Genomic DNA, 21,656 nt, shown 5'->3' on the forward strand with positions numbered 1-21,656 from the left:
ACTCGAGGAATTTACAGAAAGAGGAGATATGCTTTTCGGATTTTCTTGGTCGTATTTAATGACTTAGTAACCCGCAGGTAAGAGTTACAGAAATAAAATACATTGTTATAAAGTGGTGCAAGATTATTACCGGCACTCTTGATAAGACCTTGTCTCAACTGAACGTACCCACAAATATTTTCACAATTCAAATGTAGCATTTTTACAAACTGCTTGGAAAATCGGGGGACTGTGCCCTCAAGCGGTCAAACGGGGCCCATCACTGGAGCTCACTACTTGTTCAGCTGGTGCAAAGGCAAACCAGCAACACTGCAATTTTCCTGCAATCTCCCAAAGCGGGAAATGCTCTAGACTCACCAAAAGCATAGGTGCCCGCCCTCGCCCCCGCCCAGGGAAGCTAGGCGCATGCGTCTGGCCGGGGTCTACCACCGCGTGGTGGCGCCACTGCCCCCCACGCCCGTTTCACCCGCTCAGCCCGCTCTTTCGAATACCTTTGTCTAATTCCATAAGGGCAGAGTTAGCATCCAGCTCCTGTTCGCCATAGCCGGCATCTGCCAGGAAAGACTTAGTTGAGTTTGACGCCATGACCCGAATAGTCACTCGACTAGCCTATTTAAAAAGATTGCAAACTCTGCCCCAGCACCGCCATCTTCTTCCACCACCTTCTCGCGGATTTTTCCTCCGCGCTCTGTCAAGCCCTGTTACGCATGCGCCCTGGTCACCCCGCCGTTCGCCAGCGCCTCTGCGGCCCCCCGCGCAGGCGCTCAGGGAGCTCCTGAACTCTGGGTTCCCGCGGCTCGGAGAAAAGGAGGCGGGGATTGGAAGGGGGAAGTGACTCCGAGGCGCCCGGACGCCTCGGCGGGAGCCAATCAGGGGGCGTGACGTCAGTTTGGCGGGGAGTTTGGTGGCCGGGGCTTACAGTGGCGGGAGTTGGAGGCAATAACTAGTCGTGTTCTGAGGGGTGCAAGATACGATTTCTGCTGAACCTGAGGGGCATTTCCACGGCTTTTCTGTCAGTTGAACCTTTTCCTCTGGCCCAGATGCTGTTCAATTCGGTGCTCCGCCAGCCCCAGTTCGGCGTCCCGAGAAATGGTGAGTAACGGCCCTAACCGCTTCTTCTTGCTGGCGGGCTTCACCTCCCCCGAACAACACGGCGGACCAAGGCCGACTCCAACTCTGTTTCCCAGCCCCCGACTTCTCCCACGGCCAGAGTGAGTTCGTGTTAGCGAGGACTACTGAAGAAAGCTGCACTTTCTTGCCCTTGGGACACTTTTAATCGTAATCGGGATTTTTAAAATCGTAATATGGGCTGAAGGAGGGAAGAAAGTCGAATCGACTGGCCTTCTTTACGGCTTCTATGTTGCACGGTAACTGGAAAATGCGTGCATTTGTGTGTGTGTGCGCGGTTCCACAGCTATGGGAGATCGTCAGGACTCGTGTTCACTGATTGATTTGTTGATTCACTGATTCATGTGTTGTAGAACTTTAGTGAGCCCTACTATTCGTTATATATACTTGTGAGTGTGACCCGCTATTAAAGAACTCATTCCAGCCGAGAAGACAACATCTGCTTCTAGCATGGTCAAAAAAATGTTCCCCCTGATTACTACATGTGCGTAAAAATATGAAATTACAGAGTGAAAAATGACCATAACCACCTCCCCCAGAGATAACCACTCGTGATAGATTAAAGTAGATTATTCCAAATGTTTTCCAATGCCAAGGTAATATGTATTGTTATTTACAGAAATGGGATCAAAATGTTTTGTTTGGTTTGTTTTTCACTGTAACGGTATAACTTGGGGGATTTTTCCAAAGTATGTAAAAATCCAACTTCCTCGTTCCTAAGTTCTTAAGGAATCCAAATTCCTAAGGAACTTGAGGCTCCTTAGGTTAAAATATCCCCAGTGGGAGTTTTGAGCTTAGGTTTGGGTGTCATTGACCTGAAACTTTCTGGTAAGTTTCTGAGGCGGGAGTTACTACCCAGACTAAGGTTGGATACAAATGAAATCTCTTTCTTTTAAAAATGGACTAGGTCTTCTTTCCCCTTGAAACCATGTGTAAAACAAAAAAGAATCTGAGAAGGGAACTTTTTATATTAAGGCAAAGGTCTAGGAAGAGGATATTGAGAAGTAGACTGAGGAGTAGTCCCACAACTTCCTGCCCCCAATCTGAACTTTATACCGTTCTTACCTACTTCCCCCCTGGATAATCTTTGTGATTATACTCTAAATACCCCTCTCTCTGACTCTCCTGGAACCTTGCTTGGGTAACTTCTCTGTGCTCTGTGTTAAGTGTGGCAGTACTGCCCCGTGATAAAGAGCTCTGTTTTTGGAATTAAACTGCCAGAGTTTTAATTCCAACTCCAATCTTTACCGCCTGTGAGTCCTGGGGCAAGCTATTTATACTTAGCCTCTATCTTGTAACAGATATTCTCCTAACTCCCCAATCTTTCTGTCTACTCCCCCCCCCATTTACGAATACTCATTTATTGTTATGTATCAGACACTGAAAGTCATTCATTGGTATAGATTATGCACTGAACTTTATAGGACCATCTTCTTTCCCCTTTCATGTTGGTATTCCACTCTGGATCTCTTTTCTCCTTCTGCCTACTCCTACATGGATGAGCCACAACCAGGGTTTCTTCCACTACTACTTGCATCCTTCCATTCCCTATACTTTACATCCATTCCTATAAAAGCTGTGTGAGTATCTTCATCCACCAGGTCAATCCCACAACCATCTCAAACTCAAGTACTCAAAACTGAACTCACTTTTCCCCCAAACCTGCTATATTACCTATTTTAGGGAGTGGTCCTGTTATTTTAGACTAGTCTTCCCAGTCAGAAACCTGAGTCAGTCAAAATTCCTCTGTTTTCCTCAAGGTGCAGAAGGTTCCCTTAAAATCTCTTGAATCTGTGCTCTCTCTATTCCAACTGATTTTTTGCCTCATCACTATAACTTGGATCTGTTCTATGCTTACCATTCCATTTCCCTAGGTTGGACCCTAATAACCTTGTTATAATGTCTGCATTATAACAAGGTTCCCAAATTGCCTCCTAGTTTCCCTCTCTCCCCTTTATTCTCTACATTGCTGCCAACAATCTTTCTAAAGTGAAAATCTGATTACTCTTCTATGTATAAGTTGTTATCTAAAAGTTTTTATCATAGGTTTAAACTTGCTGAAATTTATAATAAAAATGCTGTCATTTAAAATGTATCTGATAGAATATGAATACAGTGGTGATTTGATGATCATTTCAATCATTTTTTAAAAATATGAACAAACTCTTTAACTGCCAGATTTTCTATGTACATTTCAACCTTGAACAGTATAGGGATTAGAGTCACCAAACCCCACGCAGTTAAAAATCACCTATAACTTTGACTCCCCCAAAACTTTACCAATAACCTCTTGTTGACTGGAAGGAAGCCTTACCAATAACATAAATAGTCAATTAACACATACTTTTTATGTTATACATATTGATACTGTATTCTCACAATAAAGCTAGAGAAAAGAAAATGTTACTAAGAAAATCATAAAGAAGAGAAAATACATTTACAGTTCTATATTTGTGGGAAAAAATCCACAGATAAGTGGACTCCCACAGTTCAAACCTATGTTTGAGGGTCAGCTGTAGTTGCTTTTTCCTCCTTGATTTTATTTCCACTTTATTTTTCCCACAGAATTTATCCTAATGTAATTTGATTCTAAGTTTGAAAAATTATTTTATTGATCACGCTGTCATACACCTCTGTGAAAAAAATAAACTCAGTATTTTCTGTAATCATAAGGCTCTGAGTGTGAAGTTTCCTCTGAATTGAATTGTTAAAATTACTAGTATGCAAATGATCAAAACAATATAGACTGAATTTTGATAAATAAATGAAGCAAAAAGTAAAATTTTATTGGAAGTGTATCTTTTAAAGAGATGGATTTGGCTGTTTATGATGTCTTTATTAAAGGAATTATCCTATTGTCTCTTAGTTGAGTCCCAGAAGTTTTTGTACCTTGGATCAGTGCATGGTATAAGACTGGGGCATGGAATTGCCTTTCTTTTGAAAAGTGGAAGAAAAGCAGTGATGAAGGGCAAGGAGGAAAAAGAGCCTCAACCTTCTCAGATCAGTTATAGAAATGCACCTATATCAACTGCTTCTCTGAAAACTCATGTCCCTGGATACTCCTTGAAAAATTGGCATGTAATCCCAGGGTCTTAAATTGTACATTGAGGAAAGAATAGGCTTTTCCAAATGAGTGTTACGGGGGAAAGCATTACGCATTCATGTTGGAAGCAGCATAGCACAATAAGGATCCAAAAGTTGCTGAAGAGACCAGTCCGCAACTGTGTGTTGTAGGGAGTGCAGAAATGGAGGGGTAGATAGGGACAAGTTACTAAACCATGTTAGGCGGTTTGTTGGTGTTTGGATATTAGTCTGTAGGCAGTGAGGTAGAGTTGAAGGAGTCACTGTTTAATTGCAAAGAATTAGGTATCCAGAGCTTATCATGTTCAGTTCCGCCTGAATTGTTCAAGATTTGGTCCTTTTGAACTTGTACGTTGCAATCATTAGATTATTATTATTTTTAATCCCAAACCACAAGTGTATATATACAGAGGTTTTTGTTTTAAAATTCATTCTGTAGCTGGATATTTGTGAACTCTACAATATAACTATTATAGTCTTTCTTTAGTGGTCTTTTGATAACTTGTTTACATTGATACCTAACCTTGAGGTAATACCCCCAGGAATAATTACTAAATCTGGATTGTATTCTTTGCCTCTTTTGTACTGATTCCTTCAGCTTATCTCTAGGAACATCAAAGCTAGATTTTCTGAGGTTATGTCAGCCTGAGATGTCTTCTCCAAAGAGTATTTTTGATGAAAAGTGATAATTGAAGGTACCCTAAAATGTGAGAGTTTATTAATTATTTAAATAGTTCTAAATAGATTGTAACTTCATTGTTTCCTGATGCTCAATAAACATTTAGTTCTCAGTAACCATTTATTTAATGTTTCTTTTATATATTTAAAATGTGTTGATCTACATATCTAAATAATAAAACAAATCTTCGAAGATTGCTTACTATTTATTTAGGACCATTGTGCCCATTAGATCTCTGACCCAAGCAGAATAAATGCTCCCTCTACCCTGAATTTCTTCCTCTTTTGTGTATTCAGTGGAAACTTACTCATCTCTCAATGTGTTTGATTTCACCTCCTCTAAAGACTTCCCTAACCCTATTACTAGCCAGGGTTTAACTGATTATACTCTAGGGGTAGGTTTATAGTTTAAGATAACTGTGAGTTGTCGTGAACATTTTAGAATCCTAGAATTTCAGTACTAGAAAGAGGAAGTGAAATTAGAGTTTACTTGTGAGTATGTTAGTAGCTAGGTAGGCAAATTTACATACATTATTTCCTTTAATTCTTTAACCATTGGATTATATATGATGTTGCAGGTAATTAAAGAGTTTGCAGTAATGTTGATTTAGAAACTCTGGAAACAAAATGTTAATTGAAGAAAATGGCAGTTTTAATGGTTGTGGTAGTCCTTGTGGTTGTGTTTTGTAGTTGTCATCAAAGGGTGCAGGAGGAATAAGATCTTTTTTAATGTGCAAAGGCCATTTGTTTCTTAAAATCTTTGGTGTACCAGCAAGAGTCTCCATTTAAGATGGTAAGCCTATCTTAAGTTGACAGTGCCCTTTATTTTAACCTAAGGACCCCTTAGGAAAATACCAGAGACTGTATTATAGAGGACCCTGAATAGTGAGTGGATTTATATAAAGTATATAAAGCTTTTAAAAACAAACATTTACCTCTGCACTTGTTAAAAGTATTGAAATGTGATGATATATTGAAATTCTATAAAGAATTGTGTCTTACTTTAGGGTGGTCTTCCCAGTACCCTCTACAGTCCCTTCTAACTGGTTATCAATGCAACTGTAATGATGAGCACACTTCTTATGGAGAAACAGGAGTCCCAGTTCCTCCTTTTGGATGTACCTTCTCTTCTGGTAAGAGAATTACTATGTAAGCTAACTGTTCAGAAATGGTGTATTTCATCCTTAAAAAAAAATATACCGGGGTGTCCCCCCATTCAAGAAAAAGTAGATGATAGAATTTTTCTAATAGCTGTTCTCCTCTGATTTATGAAATAGACTTTTAAAATCTCTGTGCATAATTATATATTTCCTCTAAAGCATAGGACTATCGTAGCGTTTTGTTTTGTTTTAACTGATAGTGGGAAAGGATTGCAAAGGTTCAGCCATCATGAAAACTGTTTTGCCCAATGGATGCACCTTTTGGTCTGATGGAATCTCTCTGTAATGCATTGGGGAACTTATAAACAGAAATAGAGTACTTGTCCCCACTGTTAATAGTTTAAGAGGGGAAAAATAAAACAGTATGAAAAGGAAATTTAACTAATAGACTCAACCTGCTGGTGGCCTATATTGTACACTTTTCTTTGCCATTGGTCAGTATTACTCTTGTTTTATTTAAGTACTACCCTTCTCTAAATAAGGGATTATCTGAAGATAATTTTGGTGGTTTTGAGTCATTTACTAAATTAGATATTATGGCAAATTTTAAGCAACCTTTCATTCAAATTACCTCTCTACCATATCAAATGCTATTTGGGTAGTAGCAACTTCCCTCTTCAGATTCTTTTTATTTAACTTGTAGCTTTCAGTTTATCTATATTGTATTGTTTTCATAGCTTTATACTCTGCTTTAAAATTTTTGTGTTACTCTTTATGTATCTTATTCTTTATTTCTTATTTAGCTCCCAATATGGAGCATATACTAGCAGTTGCCAATGAAGAAGGCTTCGTTAGATTGTATAACACAGAATCACAAGCCTATAGAAAGAAGTGTGTCAAAGGTAAGTCTAGGCCTAAAATTTTTGTTTTAACATTATTTTAAATTCATAAAGCCTCAAGTAAATTGTTATTTGAATGTATTCCCAATTATATTCACTTCTGATGAAGTCTGTTTAGGGACCAGGCTAAAAGAAAATGGTAGATGGCCCTTCTGTCAATACTATAAGTATGGCAATACCTTTACTGAAAGTTGAAAAAAACAACAATACGATTTAGAATTAAAAACAGTTCTTCTTTTAAAAAGTTAAATCTTTTACACTTAATGTAGTTGGAGGAAACACTAAAATATTTATGTTGACCAAGCATCTCTCTTATATAAAGCAAAGTTCTACTGATCTTAAGAAGCTAATAATTTGGAACTAGTTAAGTCAAGTGTGGAAATAAATAAAACAGGCTGTGAATAATACAGCTGTACAAAAAAAATGCCATGGGTGTCAAGAGGAAAGCTTTCGTGTAGTAAAGATGGCAAGGACAATTTTTCATAAAGAGTAGAACATTTGAGTTGGACTGTAGTATTTAAACCTATGGAGGTGGAATAGGACATGCCAGGTGGAGGGGAAAGCATTAGCAAAGGCCTAGAGATAAGAAAGCATAGGCTATAATTAGGGAATAGGGAGGGATCCAGTTTGGTTGGAATAAGGTATGTGGAGACAGTGAGAGATAAACCTTGCAACAGAGATAAAGGCCAAAGCATGCAGGACCTTAAATGTCAAACTACTTTAGATTCCATTCAGAGAGCATGATGAAGATTTTTGAACTAGAGAATATTTCAGGAAGATTCCATTTTGGAGAATATATTACTAGTCACTTCATGGAAAGGAATTTGATATCAAATGGTAGTTCTCTCTAGTAGTGAAGGAAATATGTAAGTTCTGTGAGTACACAAGTTCTCTTTGACCCATGGATTATAGGGCGCTCATGACTTATTTTTTCACTCTAGCTTTCAAGAAATTCAAACTGCTATTGATATGGCTACCCCTGAACATAGTCTAGACATTTCACATTCACCATTTTCTTTGTTTAGAATGGATGGCTCACTGGAATGCTGTCTTTGACCTGGCCTGGGTTCCTGGTGAACTTAAACTTGTAAGTGACTTTGAATTTATTGGAATCTGGGTGAATACTGGTAAAGTGTTACTTTATTAAATTATGTTACCTTATTTTTTGTAAGGTTACAGCAGCAGGTGACCAAACAGCCAAATTTTGGGATGTAAAAGCTGGCGAGCTGATCGGAACATGCAAAGGTCATCAGTGCAGCCTTAAGTCAGTTGCCTTTTCTAAGTTTGAGAAAGGTAGGTCTGTGCCTATCCTCTTTCATGTCCTTAACCTCCTTTATGGTGAGTTAATAAGAAGCTTTGATTGTTTGCACCCTTTCCCCTGTCAGAGTTGCTACTTTTCCTACATTGAGATTGAGAGTCTCATGACTGAAATCCTCCATGAGATTAAGTTGACTTTTAGTCCCATTCTTGTGGACATTATCTCCAGCCTGTTCCTGTAAGAATCTTCAGGGGCGCCTAGGTGGCTCAGTCGTTAGGCGTCTGCCTTTGGCTCAGGGCATGATCCCGGCGATCTGGGATCGAGCCCCACATCAGGCTCCTCCGCTGGGAAGCCTGCTTCTTCCTCTCCCACTCCCCCTGCTTCTGTTCCTCTCTCGCTGGCTGTCTCTATCTGTCAAATAAATAAATAAAATCTTTAAAAAAAAAAAAAAAGAATCTTCAGATAGTTTTTTTCTATAATTCTTCACATAAGGTAAACATTTATAAACAGCTACAATACCTCTGTTCAACTTTGTCCTTTAAGGCCAAAACGCTGTACTGGACACTGATTAACTCTATTTGTAAATTAGTTACTTTAACTCTGCTAGTAAAATTTTACTTAAATGGAGAGTGGGGCTGGAGTGGGAAACCTGATAAAATGGACATGATTCTCTACCTAAAAATTTTACCATTTAATTACTTTAAATGGCCCAATTCCCTAGTATGTTTCAACTATTATTTACTCAAAATTGATCTTTCTATATTTATTTTACTATTATAATGGAGAAGGAAGGCTTTAAGAGTGATATATAATACAGCACAGTACTGTAGCAGCTAGGGAAAAACTTAGGAGTGTCTGAATTAGCTCTTAATTTCTCTTCATTTCTTTTCTCCTTCCTCCATTAGTTTCTCATTGAATATATATATATATATATATTTTTTTATACAAATAGACTAACATCCATCTCAAAGAAGTGGCTGAATTAATCTGACTTTAATCTCAATTAATAAAGACAAACATTACAGTCTTCTTTATCATTAAGAAATGCTCTTTTTAAAAGAAACATTTTCATTTACTCACGTGAGCACTCAGAAATATTAAACTGAGTTGTTGAGCTGATTCGGACTCAAAAAAAGGTCAATTTTAATTGACTGTGTTTGCTTTTGAGAGTGGAACCGTGAAGTATATATGACATAGTTTTTATCTCTGCAGAAATTTTCATTAACACATCTATTGTATAAAGTTAGGTATGGTTGTATTCTAGTTTACTGCTGTGTTAGAGTTGACTCTGAGTTTAAAAAAATAATGTAAGGTCATGAAAATTAACCTTACTAAAGGTAAATTTATTTAAAGAATAACAGAAAAGGAAAACACTATGTCTTTTGATCCCTTTGCTTAATTTTTAAAATTCTATACAGTAAATCTATGCCAATATGGCCGAGTAGAAAAGGCATTGAATTAGAACTTGGAGCTGGTAGCTTTTATCATGGCTTCTGGTAATCTGTAGGTGCTCTAGCATGAATTACCTGGTTGGACACTGTTCCCCATGGCTTCATAGTTTGGTTGGTAAACACAGATTAGATTTTAGATCTTCAGCCAAATGCCTTTGTACAGGGCACACTTTTAAAATTATACATAGAACCCCTGTGTTTTATTCCGGTTTCTGCCTCTAAACTCTTGGGCAAAGTCATTTTTATCTCCCTGGACTTTCATCTGTTGATTTTTTTTTTTTAATTTTATTTATCTATTTGTGAGAGAGAGAGCACAAGCAGGGGGAGTGGCAGGCAGAGGGAGAAGCAGGCTCCCCACTGAGTGAGGAACCCAATACAAGACTTGATTCCAGTACCCTGGGATCATGACCTGAGCTGAAGGCAGACACTTAACTGACTGAACAACCCAGGCATCCCAATGTTTTTGTTTTAACAGGGAATTAACTCAGTAAAAGTCAAATTGCAGATGTCAGACCTACAGGAGGGTCAGATCTCGATTCAGTTCTTTAATTTAAGCCTTAGTTATAAGCCTCTTTTGCTTTTCCCTTGCATATATGGTTCAGGGATCAACCAGAGACCTGTGCTAAGTTTAAACACAGAGTTAGAGTTAGCCTTTCTCTGGCTCTCTCCGTGGTTCCCCTCTCGCTCTGGCTCTGGCAGCTCTTGTTAACTCAGTCTGCTTCTCCTCGTCCTCTGGCTTGAAAGATGGCAGGTTCTGTATTGGCATCTTAGCTGCCTGGTACTGATACTGCAACTGTGGCCGCCTTCAAGGTACAACTACAAAAGCCAGTAACTTAGCCCAGGCCAATCACGTGCTTCAGGTGTTGACTTCCCTCCAAAAATTGCATGTTTTCGTTCAATTTATAAAGAGGCCTCAGGTAGTTGGTTTTTATGTTTTGTCCAGAGGTTACAGCTAATGCAAGTGGATTGGTTTGGTAAGTGCTCACTCTTCCACACAGGAAGCAGAGTTTTTTTGGTTTCGTTTTAAAGAATAAAACATTACAGATAAATTGAAGTTCCCCTATGTTCCCTTCTCCAATCCCGTTGCCCTTTTTCCATCCCTAGAGGCATCCTCTTTCACCGTTTTGTATGGATCTGGTCCATATTTTTATACTGAAGACAGTACAGCTTGGAGATTTGGAGAGTGGGCTCTGGATTTATTCTGCTAGGAATACCTTTATAAGTTATTTATCCTCTCTATGCCTTAGTTTTCTTATCTTAAAATGAGGATAATAATATCCACCTAATAGGGTTGATAACAAGAATCGAGATAATGTATATGAAGCACATGGAATAGCGTGTGAGCGCTTAGTAAACTCTCAGTATATTTTGGTTATTGCTTTTTCATTATTCTTTCCATAGGTATACTACATATAGTATTTTATGTGTTTTAAGAATATTTACACAGAGGGATTATTCTCTAAAGCATAGTATTTTGAGTTCTTTATAATCCTTCACAGCTTTGTTTTCTCTTATTTGTTGTCGAGCCATATATTTTTTCATTTTTAATTGCCTATGCCAATTACAGTACTACCATATAATAGATGCTCTAGGGAACTTGAAATGCATGCATTATTGGCCTGGTTTTGTTAACTTCTTGATAAACTATTTATTTCCCCATAGCTGTCTTCTGTACAGGTGGAAGAGATGGAAACATTATGGTCTGGGACACCAGGTGCAACAAAAAAGGTAGCCTAATTCCATTTTAATTTTGATAAGTGTGAGATCACCTCATACTTATTTTGAATGAGTTAGTGATTTCATCCGATTACCAGCAGGTGGCACATGTTCATAATCCCTCATTTCTTCTGCTCACTGTTCCAATTCTCAGGATTGTTGTGATTGTTGCAAGTATTACCCTCTGTATTTATCTCATATTGTCTTCTGAACTATGCCACTTACCTAAATTATTGATAGAATTGGAATTATTAATACATGGGCTCAGTGGTAAACGACCTTTTAAATGTTATTTGGCTTTAAAGAATTGGATTAAATTAAACGTAGTTATGCCCACATTGCCCCCATGATACCATTAGTAGAATGCAGTGATCATCTAACTGCTTACTTCCTTTTTAAAAAATAATTTATTTTTAATAAACTGTTTTTCAGAGCAGTTTTAAATGTATAGCAAAATTGAGTAGAAAATACAGAGAGTTCTGAGTACTGATATACTCCCTATGCCTACTGCCTTTCCCACTATCAGCATCCCATGGCAGAGTTGGACATTTGTTTAAAAAGCTGCACTTGCACTGATACACCATTAGCACCCAGTGTCCCTCAGTACTTTACAGTAGGGTTAACTCTTGGTATTGCACATTCTATTGGTCTTGCCAAATGTGTAATGATATGTGTCTATCATTATAGTATACAGAATAGTTTCACAATACTAAAAATCCTCTGTGCTCATCCTACTCTCCCCCTAACTCCTGACAACCACTGATTGTTTTTTTGCTGTTTCCAGAGTTTTACCTTTTCCAGAATGTCACATAGTTGAAATCATACAGTATGTAGCCTTTTGAGATTGGCTTCTCTCACTTAATATGTATTTAAGGTTTCTCCTTGTCTTTTCATGGCTTGGTAGCTCATTTCTTTTTACTATTGAATAATGTGCTGTTATCTGGATATACCACAGTTTATTTGTACATTCATCTCCTGAAGGACATCTTGATTGCCTCCATGTTGTGGCAGTTAGGAATAAAGCTGCTATAAATATCATATGCTTATTTCTCTTCTATACATCATAATGGCACCAAAAGAAATGTAATGCTGTAGTTCTGATGGCTTCTAATTTTTCGATTAAGAATATAATTAATTCTGAGCTCTTATGTGAAAATGTTACATTCAGCATGGGACTAAAGTTCTGAAACCTAAATCAGTTTGTTTGGACTGTCTTTCAGATGGATTTTATAGGCAAGTGAATCAAATCAGTGGAGCTCACAATACCTTAGACAAGCAAACCCCTTCAAAACCTAAGAAGAAGCAGAATTCAAAAGGACTTGCTCCTTCTGTGGTAAGGTTTTATAGCTGCGTACACGTGTGCAGATCTTAACATGGAGTAGGATGGAATCTCATTTTAGGTAACTTGTTGGGCATAAAATAGCTGTAGATTAAGTGAATGAGAATCTTCATTCAGTGGTTTATTACTTAACTGCTCAATACTTATAGTGGTAGTTCTCAAACTCTAGTGTGTAACACAGTCACCTGGAAGCATATTAAAAATTAGTCTTCCTAAGCCTCATCCCTAGAGATCTCCATGCATACAGTATCTACAATATAATGTAATTTATTAGGAAAGGGGGGATAGTTTGAAGAAGCGTAATAACTACCATGATAGAGTTTTCTATGAGGTGGGTAATCCCCATTTTTTACATAACACAAACTATAGGAAATATGTGAATTTTTAATATTTTTTAAACATTTGCCAAAATATTTAAATATATTGAAACATTTAGGTAGAATGTAATATCTCTCTAGTACCTTGTACTCAAAGCATAAAGCTTAAACATTGCCCATAATACATCTTTTTTCTTTTAAAAAAAATCACCATGGCTTTTACTTTAATGTGTTTATTTTTCTAATATTCCTGGTCTGTAAGAGCCAAATTAATATGTTGGAGAAGTGTGTTTACTAAAACTTTAGGACTTGAAATTGCATACCAAGAGTAGGAACACAGGCATGAGTGGAAACTGACAGGATTAACAGTAGTTTTTGGCGGCCAAATGGAGTTAAAATGGATATCAGATTCTGAGCCAGGAAAACTTGTTAACAGCAATTAGGAGGTGAAATTCCATTGAGCTCCTTTAAATTTTTCAGAGCACATAATCATCTTTCATCAGTAATTCTTTAGACACTCCTATGTGACAGTTTAGGTTGATGGTGACATTTTGGAGATGAAACAGGCACAAGAAAGTTAAATGAGTTTCCTATGGAGATGTAGCTTATTAGTAGGACTGATTTTTAAGTAGAACCAGGAGGTTTAGACAAATATTTTATTCACCTGTTTGTTTCTCGAGTGCAAGTCAAAGTCAACACTATGTACTATAACTTAATGATGTTTAGGTCATTTTAATGCTAAAATTACTTCTTGGTCAGTATATCTGATTTAGGATTATTGGAGAGGGAAGATTTAGTCTCAGAATTTGGGTGGGGGCTATCTATCATTTTCGCACCTTGGTCTCTTGATGAAGATTATGATACCCAAGATAGGACTTTCTTCTATCTTTTTCTGCCTTATGCTGTCAGGATTTCCAACAGAGTGTTACTGTGGTCCTCTTTCAAGATGAGAATACATTAGTCTCAGCAGGAGCCGTGGATGGGTAAGAGCCTTTATTTCTTGGTTCTTTTGATGAGATCTCTTTCATAAACTGTGATAGGGAAGTCACCTAGTCCCATTATAATTGAATGTGTATGCTTTTAACTTTCAACATAGTGAATATCCAGCTGAGAAGAGGAACTACAGATCACACTGAAAAATATCTAGTTAGGACTCTTGCTCAAATAATTAAATGAGGTAATCCATATGTCACACTTAGCACATTATCTAGCACATAGAAGTAGTGTTGGCTGTTGCTGCTGTTGTAGAGAAGCTGGATGGGTAGCTCACTTGTCCATGCAGTGTAATTTAGGCAGTGAATCTTATTTTCAGGAATAAAATTTCTATTATTTTGGATTTTTATCTTCTCAGGTTTAGTAATACCCTAAAAGTAATACCCTAAAAGAAGGGGAGTAATCTACCTATATTGATACTAAGACCTAATGACTTTCATATACCTGCCATCCATGATTGGTCTGAATGTTTGGCTTTCGAATAAGTTTATGGTACTTCTTGATTTGTTGCTTTGTTACAATAAAAATTCTCTGAGTGTTTTTAAGCACCCTTCTTTGCCCTTTTATTTATCATATCTCCCTTCAAAACTAATTTTAAAAAATGATGGTTTAATGAACTAGGATTTCCATTGTGTCTTCTGGACAGTAAAACTCGTCTGTGGACCAAATTCTCAGGCACAAATGAAGGATCATCTCAAGGTTACTAGTTATACTTGTGAATGGCTGTGAAACCTTGCTGTTTGTTTCCAAGGATATTGCCCTTTTAGATCAAGCTTGTGTTTTCATGTTGCTGATACACTAGATATGAAGGGGGTGCCTGGGTGGCTCAGTTGGTTAGGTGACCTACTCTTGGCTTCCACTCAGGTCCTGATCTCAGGGTTGTGAAATCGAGCCCTGAGTTAGGGCTCCGAGTTCAGCAGGGAGTCTGCATGGGATTCTCTCTCTCCCCCTCCCCCTGCTCTCACTTGCTCTTTCTTTCTAAAAATAAATAACATCTTAAAAAAAAAAAACTACATGTTGAGAATTAAGACAATTATACCAATAGATGAAATGCAAAAATACTTTATTTTGCAGGAAAAGTTGTTTAGACCAGACTACTTAAGGAGTTACATATAGAGATAAAACCATAGGGATAGAGCTTGTTACTTACAACGTTAGAGGTTACATACAGAGTGTTAAAAGCTTAGGAAGCACTTGTTTTGCTTTGGTTTTTTTCTGAAAACAATGAAACAATGACCATTGGAACCCAACCTTCATCTTCCTTTTCCGCTCTCTTGAAGTAAACTCAAGGTAACCCATCACTGGGTCAGATCACATCTGTTTCCGTTCTGCCAGAGTTGTTAGCCTGACATTGGAAACAACAGTATGAGATAGTTCAGTCTGTTTCCCAATGAGATCTCCTAATTATACCTGGTTGATGTGCCAGAGGAGTTAGATTAAAAGTCTTTTCACGTTCAATGTAGTTGAAACTGGTTGGAGTTGGGGGGGGCTACAAAGTAACTTTCTTTACCTTGGTTTTTAGGGTAATCAAAATATGGGATTTACGTAAGAATTATACTGCTTATCGACAGGAACCCGTAGCATCCAAGTCTTTCCTGTACCCAGGTAGCAGCACTCGAAAACTAGGTAAGCCTTTTTATACCCTATAGGACCTTTTTGGAGATGTGAGTTTTTGTTAAAATTTTAAAACTAAATATCAAGCTAGCTTTCAGCAACATAGACTTGAGATTAACATGTGGTTGTATCTTTTGGAAATTCAAAAATAAAAACTCAGAAGAATATTTTTGGTTTGTATATATTTGGGGGAAGAATAATTCTGATAATCTTGTGGAATTATCTTCTTGCCTCAACATTGTCACCTCAGTTCTACTTGCTGTCATCAGGACATGCTAACTAAAGTTTCCTTTTTCTAGGATACTCAAGTCTGATTTTGGATTCCACGGGCTCTACTTTATTTGCTAACTGCACAGATGACAATATCTACATGTTCAATATGACTGGATTAAAGACTTCTCCAGGTAAGGTCTTAGCTATTTAAAATCTCTACCTGGGAAAATAAAATAAAATAAAATCTCTTACCCAGAAACTAATGCAGAGGTTTTTGTTATTGATAATTTAATATTGATCTTTTTTTCTAAACTACATTTTTTAACACATTGGAGGGCTTTGGGGTCTTTGATTAGTTCTAGTGATGTTTTCATAGGTATATTTTCCTTGTGCTGTTTCGCAAGTAAACAGAATCCTGCTGTATATAGTGACTTAATTTTATTTTAGCAGTGAGTCTTTCCTGAAATTATGTCCTTTTGACTATATTTAGAATTGTCTCAAATTTTGTAGGATATATAAAGCTGTTCTCAGCTTTTGTCTTGTTCAGGGGTTGTTTGTTAAAATTAGGGGGATGAATTTTTTAAAGTATCTAAATAGTTTTTATTTACCTCAGCCTTCTTAATGTTGGGCAATGTCTATTTTATCCCTAGTTTTCCCTAACCTCACCTTTTTTTACTTCAAGAAAATTAAAATTGGAATCTGGTGTTTAAAGTTGATACATGGCACTTTAAAAGAAGAAATGAAAGTTTCTCAGTCATACTCTAAGAAGGTTTTTTGGGTTACATAATTTTAAGAATATTATCAATTACTTAGGCAAGCTACATATTAGTAACCTTGTTTTTGCTCAAGTATAGCTCTGTCAGAAACAGACAGATTCTATAATCCCTAAAGCTACCTACTTCCCACTAAAGTAAGATGTGCTGATAAATAAGAAATCTTAAAACAGTACAGAAGTAGGCTTTTACAGAAGTTTTCAAAGACTACCCCAAGCCAGTATTAGGAGTTTGAGTTCTGTGACAGCTTCACAGTTGGTATTTCCAATATCCTGGATTAGGTCTGGTGTTGTCTAAATAAGAGCAAGAGTATTTGGAAAAGGGAAGCAGTTTATAACTTCTTTTGCTGTTTCCCTGAATGGAATCAGAATTTGGACAGCTTCTAATTTAGATGGTCATATAAAATAGACTTTTCAAAATCTTTCTCCAAAAGTTATTTTCAAATGTACAAGAACTCTTTCTCTGTCATTTTTTTGTAGTCTGACCCTAAAGGGGTCTAGTCAAACAAATATGCTTAAGGCTACTGTACTAAAAATTTAGTAGCCTTTTTCCTGTGCTCCTAAAATTATTTTGTTGGTTCCTATAGATAGGTAGGTAGGTAGATACATTCTTTAGAAATTGAGTGACAGATGTGTGTATGACATTGGGTAATTGCTTATCTTTTTCAAAACTTCAGAAAGGGTCCTGGGTTTAATACTTCATCTCCTGTACTTTTAATTTACAGTGTTTTATTATACTAAGAGATGTTTATAAAGATGACTCGGAAGCACTTCACTGAAGCATTTTCAGAGTCCAGATTATCAAAGAAAGTTTAAGTTGAGCTAGTCAAAGCCAATACAGGCTTTAGGTTTTTTGGAATGGTTTGAAGTATTTAGTGTACTTGGTTAGACCAGCAGAGGGCAATAAATACTTACAGGTCTAGTGGGAAATTTGGTCTGTAGTTTTCTATTCACAGAATTAAGAAAGATAAACAATTACATTATAGTTTTAGAGCTGTATTCAGAGCAAAGGAGCCTGTTTATTTTGTGGGGATTTACCTATCAGTAGATAAAAGGAAAATGTGTATCTGAATTGAGTCATATTCTGCTTAACATCCACAGTGGAAGTATTGGTGTGGAGAGTATTTGATATGTAGGCTTTTTCTTGAAAAGCTAAAAATACAAAGTCCTTTTCCAGTTTTGCTCTGGCAAAAGGAAGAGATTTCTGTGAGCACTAAAGGAAAGCTATTAAGTCCCTTGATAATTCTTACTTCCTTTCTGTTAGAAGATTGGAGTGAACTTTTTTTCCTGCTTAAATATGTCCTTAAATTCTCCAATAACTGAGATTTTTTTCTTATATTTCCTATTCGTGTTCTGATACCAGAGGCCTCAGGTTTTGGTGTTAGGATAGAAGAACCCATCAAGCACATTGTGCGAGATTGGATTACTTGCCCTTTTACCATAGATAGTAAGAAGTCTAAACCTGAAGGCTAACCCTAACCTAGTTGGAGTATCTTACATACAAACATAGAACTTACCCCACTAGCTACTTTTTTTCAGCCTGCTTAAAGTTTTGGATTAAAAGATTCCCACAATAAATAAATAAATAGATAGGTAGGTAGGTTGATTCCCACATCCCAAATGAGCTATCCATAAATCTTAACTCTTTCCACTGGTTCTTACCTATTCATGCAACAGATGTTTGAAGATCTCTGTTCAAAGCACTGTGAGGTCTAGTGAGGAAAGAATAAAATATGAAATTTACCCTCAAGATTTGAAGTCTAAGAGGAAAAAGGACAAATATATTACACAAGAGGGAAAGCCCTATCCTAGTGTAGGGAAGGAGGGTCTAATAAAGGCATTTTACTAAAAGAGTGGACACTGGTTGCATTCTTCTCCTTAAGAATGTTTTCTGTCACTTTCTCTTCCATTGCCAGCTCCATACCAAGTATTTGGGCTGAGATCATGAGATTGGGTCTAATATAAAACCTCTTTCCAAGACTTCCTTTACTTTTCTGCCAGTGACCAGTTCCCTTTAACTTAATAAAACTTGTTAGAACACGTATACTGTCTGCATTTATGTGAACACTAGAACCAAGTAATTTGTTGGTTTTTTTCCTCTGGCAGTGGCTATCTTCAATGGACATCAAAACTCTACCTTTTATGTTAAATCAAGTCTTAGTCCAGATGACCAGTTTTTAGTCAGTGGCTCAAGTGATGAAGCTGCCTACATCTGGAAGGTAAGTTACCAAACTTCCCTCACAAATGTGAGACTAAAGTATTCTTATAAATATTTCTTCCCAGATGAGTAAGTTTAATGTAAACACATTAACTTTTTCTACCTTAGATGTTCAGTAAAAGTTGCTTCTTGCTTAACACAGCCAAACCTCACTCTGATTGTCAGAATATATCACACTTTCATGGCCAGAGCTTCTCAGAAATTGATAATCCATGTATTCCAGCAGTTTCACAGATTATCAGGAAATTGAGAATTCAGAAGTCTAGAGAGAACTTAACTACCTTGTCCTGCTTCCTGGCAAATACGTTGGACTGCCTTTCTGCTCTATGTTTTCAAACTCCTCATTCAAAATACAGTATTTTAATTCCCAGGATCCTATGCCCAAATCAACCATAGAGTCTGCACAAAACACTAAAAAGTATTTGTATGGTAATTATGTTCTTTACTCTCTTAAAAGTGGCCAGTCTCAAGGTTACTGAATAGATGTGTCTACTTTATCGGTTTTGTATATATTTAATAGTGTTACTTAATTTATTTTACAGATTCCATTTCTGTTCACAAGTTTATTTTCTTTCTTTTCTTTTTAACAGTGATTCCTAAAGTGACTACTTGTAAACTAAGAAATTTAAATTTGTCCATATGACATTCAGTAGAGAAAACTGAAATATCACATGAGTAGTACTTGCTGACTACTGAAAAATAGGTCTCGTGGTACTAATTAATTATAGAAATGTCTGGGAGTTCAAAGACATAAGAGCATTATGGCATTGTTTTCCAAGGGCTAGAAATTAATTATCTTCTAGGTTGCCTTGTAATATCATAAATGTTCTTGACATTGGTGAATTGAATGATCAGAGTTCACACATTTTGGATTTTGTTTTTTGTTGTTATTTTTTAAAATTTATTTGAGAGAGAGAGAGCAAGTGAGCAGGGGGAAGAGCAGAGGAAGAGGGACAAGCAGGCTCTGCGCCGGGCGCAGTGCCCCACATGGAGTCCAATCCCACGAGCCCAAGATCATGACTTGAGCTAAAATCGAGAGTTGGATGCCTAACCGATTAAGCCACCCAGGTGCCCCACATTTTGGATTTTAGAGTCATAATGTCTAAAACTTGATAGATTCATGGGTTCAATGTTATCAAATGCCTTCTCAAGAGGAAATTATATCAGTATTAGTCCTGCCAACCTCTAGGAGGTCGTATCTTTAATGTTGGCTTAGGATAGGGTAGAACCTGTCAAGTGTGAAGCATAATTCTGCTTAAGTTCATCTGGTCCTGGAGGACATACTAAAAATAACTTCTCTGTATACCTAGAGGTGCAAAAATACAACACTAACTTAAGTTTTTAGTGGTTATATCCTAGATGGTCACATGGTGGAGATGTTGTTCTATCCAAGATGCTTTTGTATTGTACTTGCCTCTTTCTACAAGCACATTTCTTTCATGAATTGTATTTTTAAATGAAACTTTGCTTATCAAATATATATCTGAGACTCTAATCCATAGAGTTTGTATCTAATTTCTTGTCTATAAAATTTTCTGACTTGAGTTTTAAACTTCATCGATAATGTGTTACTAACACAAATCTTTCTTCTTATATTTTAAGTTTTGAGTTTCAAATTTGGTCTTAATACTTCGTATTTTACCATCTTTTTGTTTTTCCTTTCTCCTTCTCTCACTGTCTTATCTTCATTCCTTTTTTTACTTTGGCTCCCAACTTAGCAGGAATGTTTTATTCCTACCAAAGTCTGTATCTTTTTAAGTTTTTAATTCTTTAAAAAAAAATTACACAAAAAATATAATAAAAGATTATGCAAAAAAATACTTCTGCACTGATAATTTTTAAAAATCATTTAAAATCAGTTTTTAATATGTATACATAATTATGCATATGATTATACATTCTATACATATGTGTTTGCGTGTATATATGGATACAGTTTTATTGTCAATTCTGAAAGTTCCTCTCTAGTTATCTTCTCTAGTACAAATGCTTTTTTGTTTGTTTGTTTCAGGGAGTGAGGGTTGAGGTATAGTTTCTCTCTCTAAAGATGTGCAGTAAAGAGACTTGACTGTTGTTAGTAACCCATTTTCAGACATCCAGTCAGTGACTATCACATACATGGGTGACCCTTTCTAAATTCCTAGGCTGGGTCACATGTCAGTGTTGAATGATGTGGTTCAGACATGATGTTCTCCTGCCTGTCCACACATAACTCAGTGTGCAGGCTCTGATATTTGAGATCCTGGCAAGCTTACTGCTCCTAAAATTGAATTTGCCTAGGAGGTGGCTCAGTTTCTCTTTTCCATGTTTAAAAAAAAAGGGTGGAATATAGTTTAAAAACCATTCCATGCAAGCTGAGTATCATGCTGTTAGGTTATCTTGTAGCTCTGCTGTGTTTCCAAAAGGTCAGAATTCTCTCAAGTGTTGGGAGTTTTCCTATGTTAGAAAGCCCATGGGCACAAAAAGAGTGAAATAAAAGAGTTGCAAATCTTAAGACAGAAGAGAATGGCCTTTTAATCTTTACCACTGCTCAGCAAAAGGGAGATGTAATATAGTTAGACTCTGGTACGAAGGACCAACACTTAAAAATAAAAACAGTTAATATATTTTTTCTTTTTAATTTCTTACCCTTTGTGCCACCCTTACCTCCCCCCCTTCCCTGGTTCATTTCTGTTATAGCCACTGAATAGTATTGAAATGGTTATAAATAAACTCATTTGGCACAGTCATTCTACCGCTGACTGGCGAAACATTGAGCCTGACACTTTAGGAAGTGTAAATGATCTCATGGCAGAAATAAAGATGAGATTTGGTTTCTGACTGGGCAGAGTAAGGAGATTTTTTGAGGAAAGGTGCTGATCTTTTTTGCATGTTTAAGG

General features: G+C 36.9%; 2 protein-coding genes across 6 annotated transcripts in view; one reads left to right on the forward strand and one right to left on the reverse strand.

The window, feature by feature from the left end:
- Positions 1-713, reverse strand: part of INTS7 (integrator complex subunit 7) — an 89,351-nt gene extending 88,638 nt beyond the window's left edge. For both annotated transcript variants that reach the window (XM_045787850.2, XM_045787849.2), the window contains exon 1: positions 492-713. In XM_045787850.2, coding sequence (XP_045643806.2) covers positions 492-585 — 94 coding nt within the window. In that variant the 5' untranslated portion in view covers positions 586-713. The remainder of the gene's footprint in view (positions 1-491) is intronic.
- Positions 714-913: 200 nt separating this feature from the next.
- Positions 914-21,656, forward strand: part of DTL (denticleless E3 ubiquitin protein ligase adapter) — a 44,052-nt gene continuing 23,309 nt past the window's right edge. For all 4 annotated transcript variants that reach the window (XR_015722568.1, XM_045787851.2, XM_045787853.2 and 1 more), the window contains exons 1-11: positions 914-1,092; positions 5,895-6,020; positions 6,791-6,889; positions 7,912-7,973; positions 8,059-8,179; positions 11,258-11,323; positions 12,532-12,644; positions 13,877-13,950; positions 15,483-15,586; positions 15,874-15,978; positions 18,666-18,778. Coding sequence is in view for 3 of the 4 variants with exons in the window: in XM_045787851.2 (XP_045643807.1) it covers positions 1,041-1,092; positions 5,895-6,020; positions 6,791-6,889; positions 7,912-7,973; positions 8,059-8,179; positions 11,258-11,323; positions 12,532-12,644; positions 13,877-13,950; positions 15,483-15,586; positions 15,874-15,978; positions 18,666-18,778 (1,035 nt within the window). In the remaining variant the exon portion in view is untranslated. The remainder of the gene's footprint in view (positions 1,093-5,894; positions 6,021-6,790; positions 6,890-7,911; positions 7,974-8,058; positions 8,180-11,257; positions 11,324-12,531; positions 12,645-13,876; positions 13,951-15,482; positions 15,587-15,873; positions 15,979-18,665; positions 18,779-21,656) is intronic.

The sequence above is a fragment of the Ursus americanus genome, chromosome 2 (assembly GCF_024610735.1).
Source record: "Ursus americanus isolate L20-20 chromosome 2, mUrsAme1.1.p, whole genome shotgun sequence".
In the NCBI taxonomy this organism is placed as follows: Eukaryota; Metazoa; Chordata; class Mammalia; order Carnivora; family Ursidae; genus Ursus; species Ursus americanus.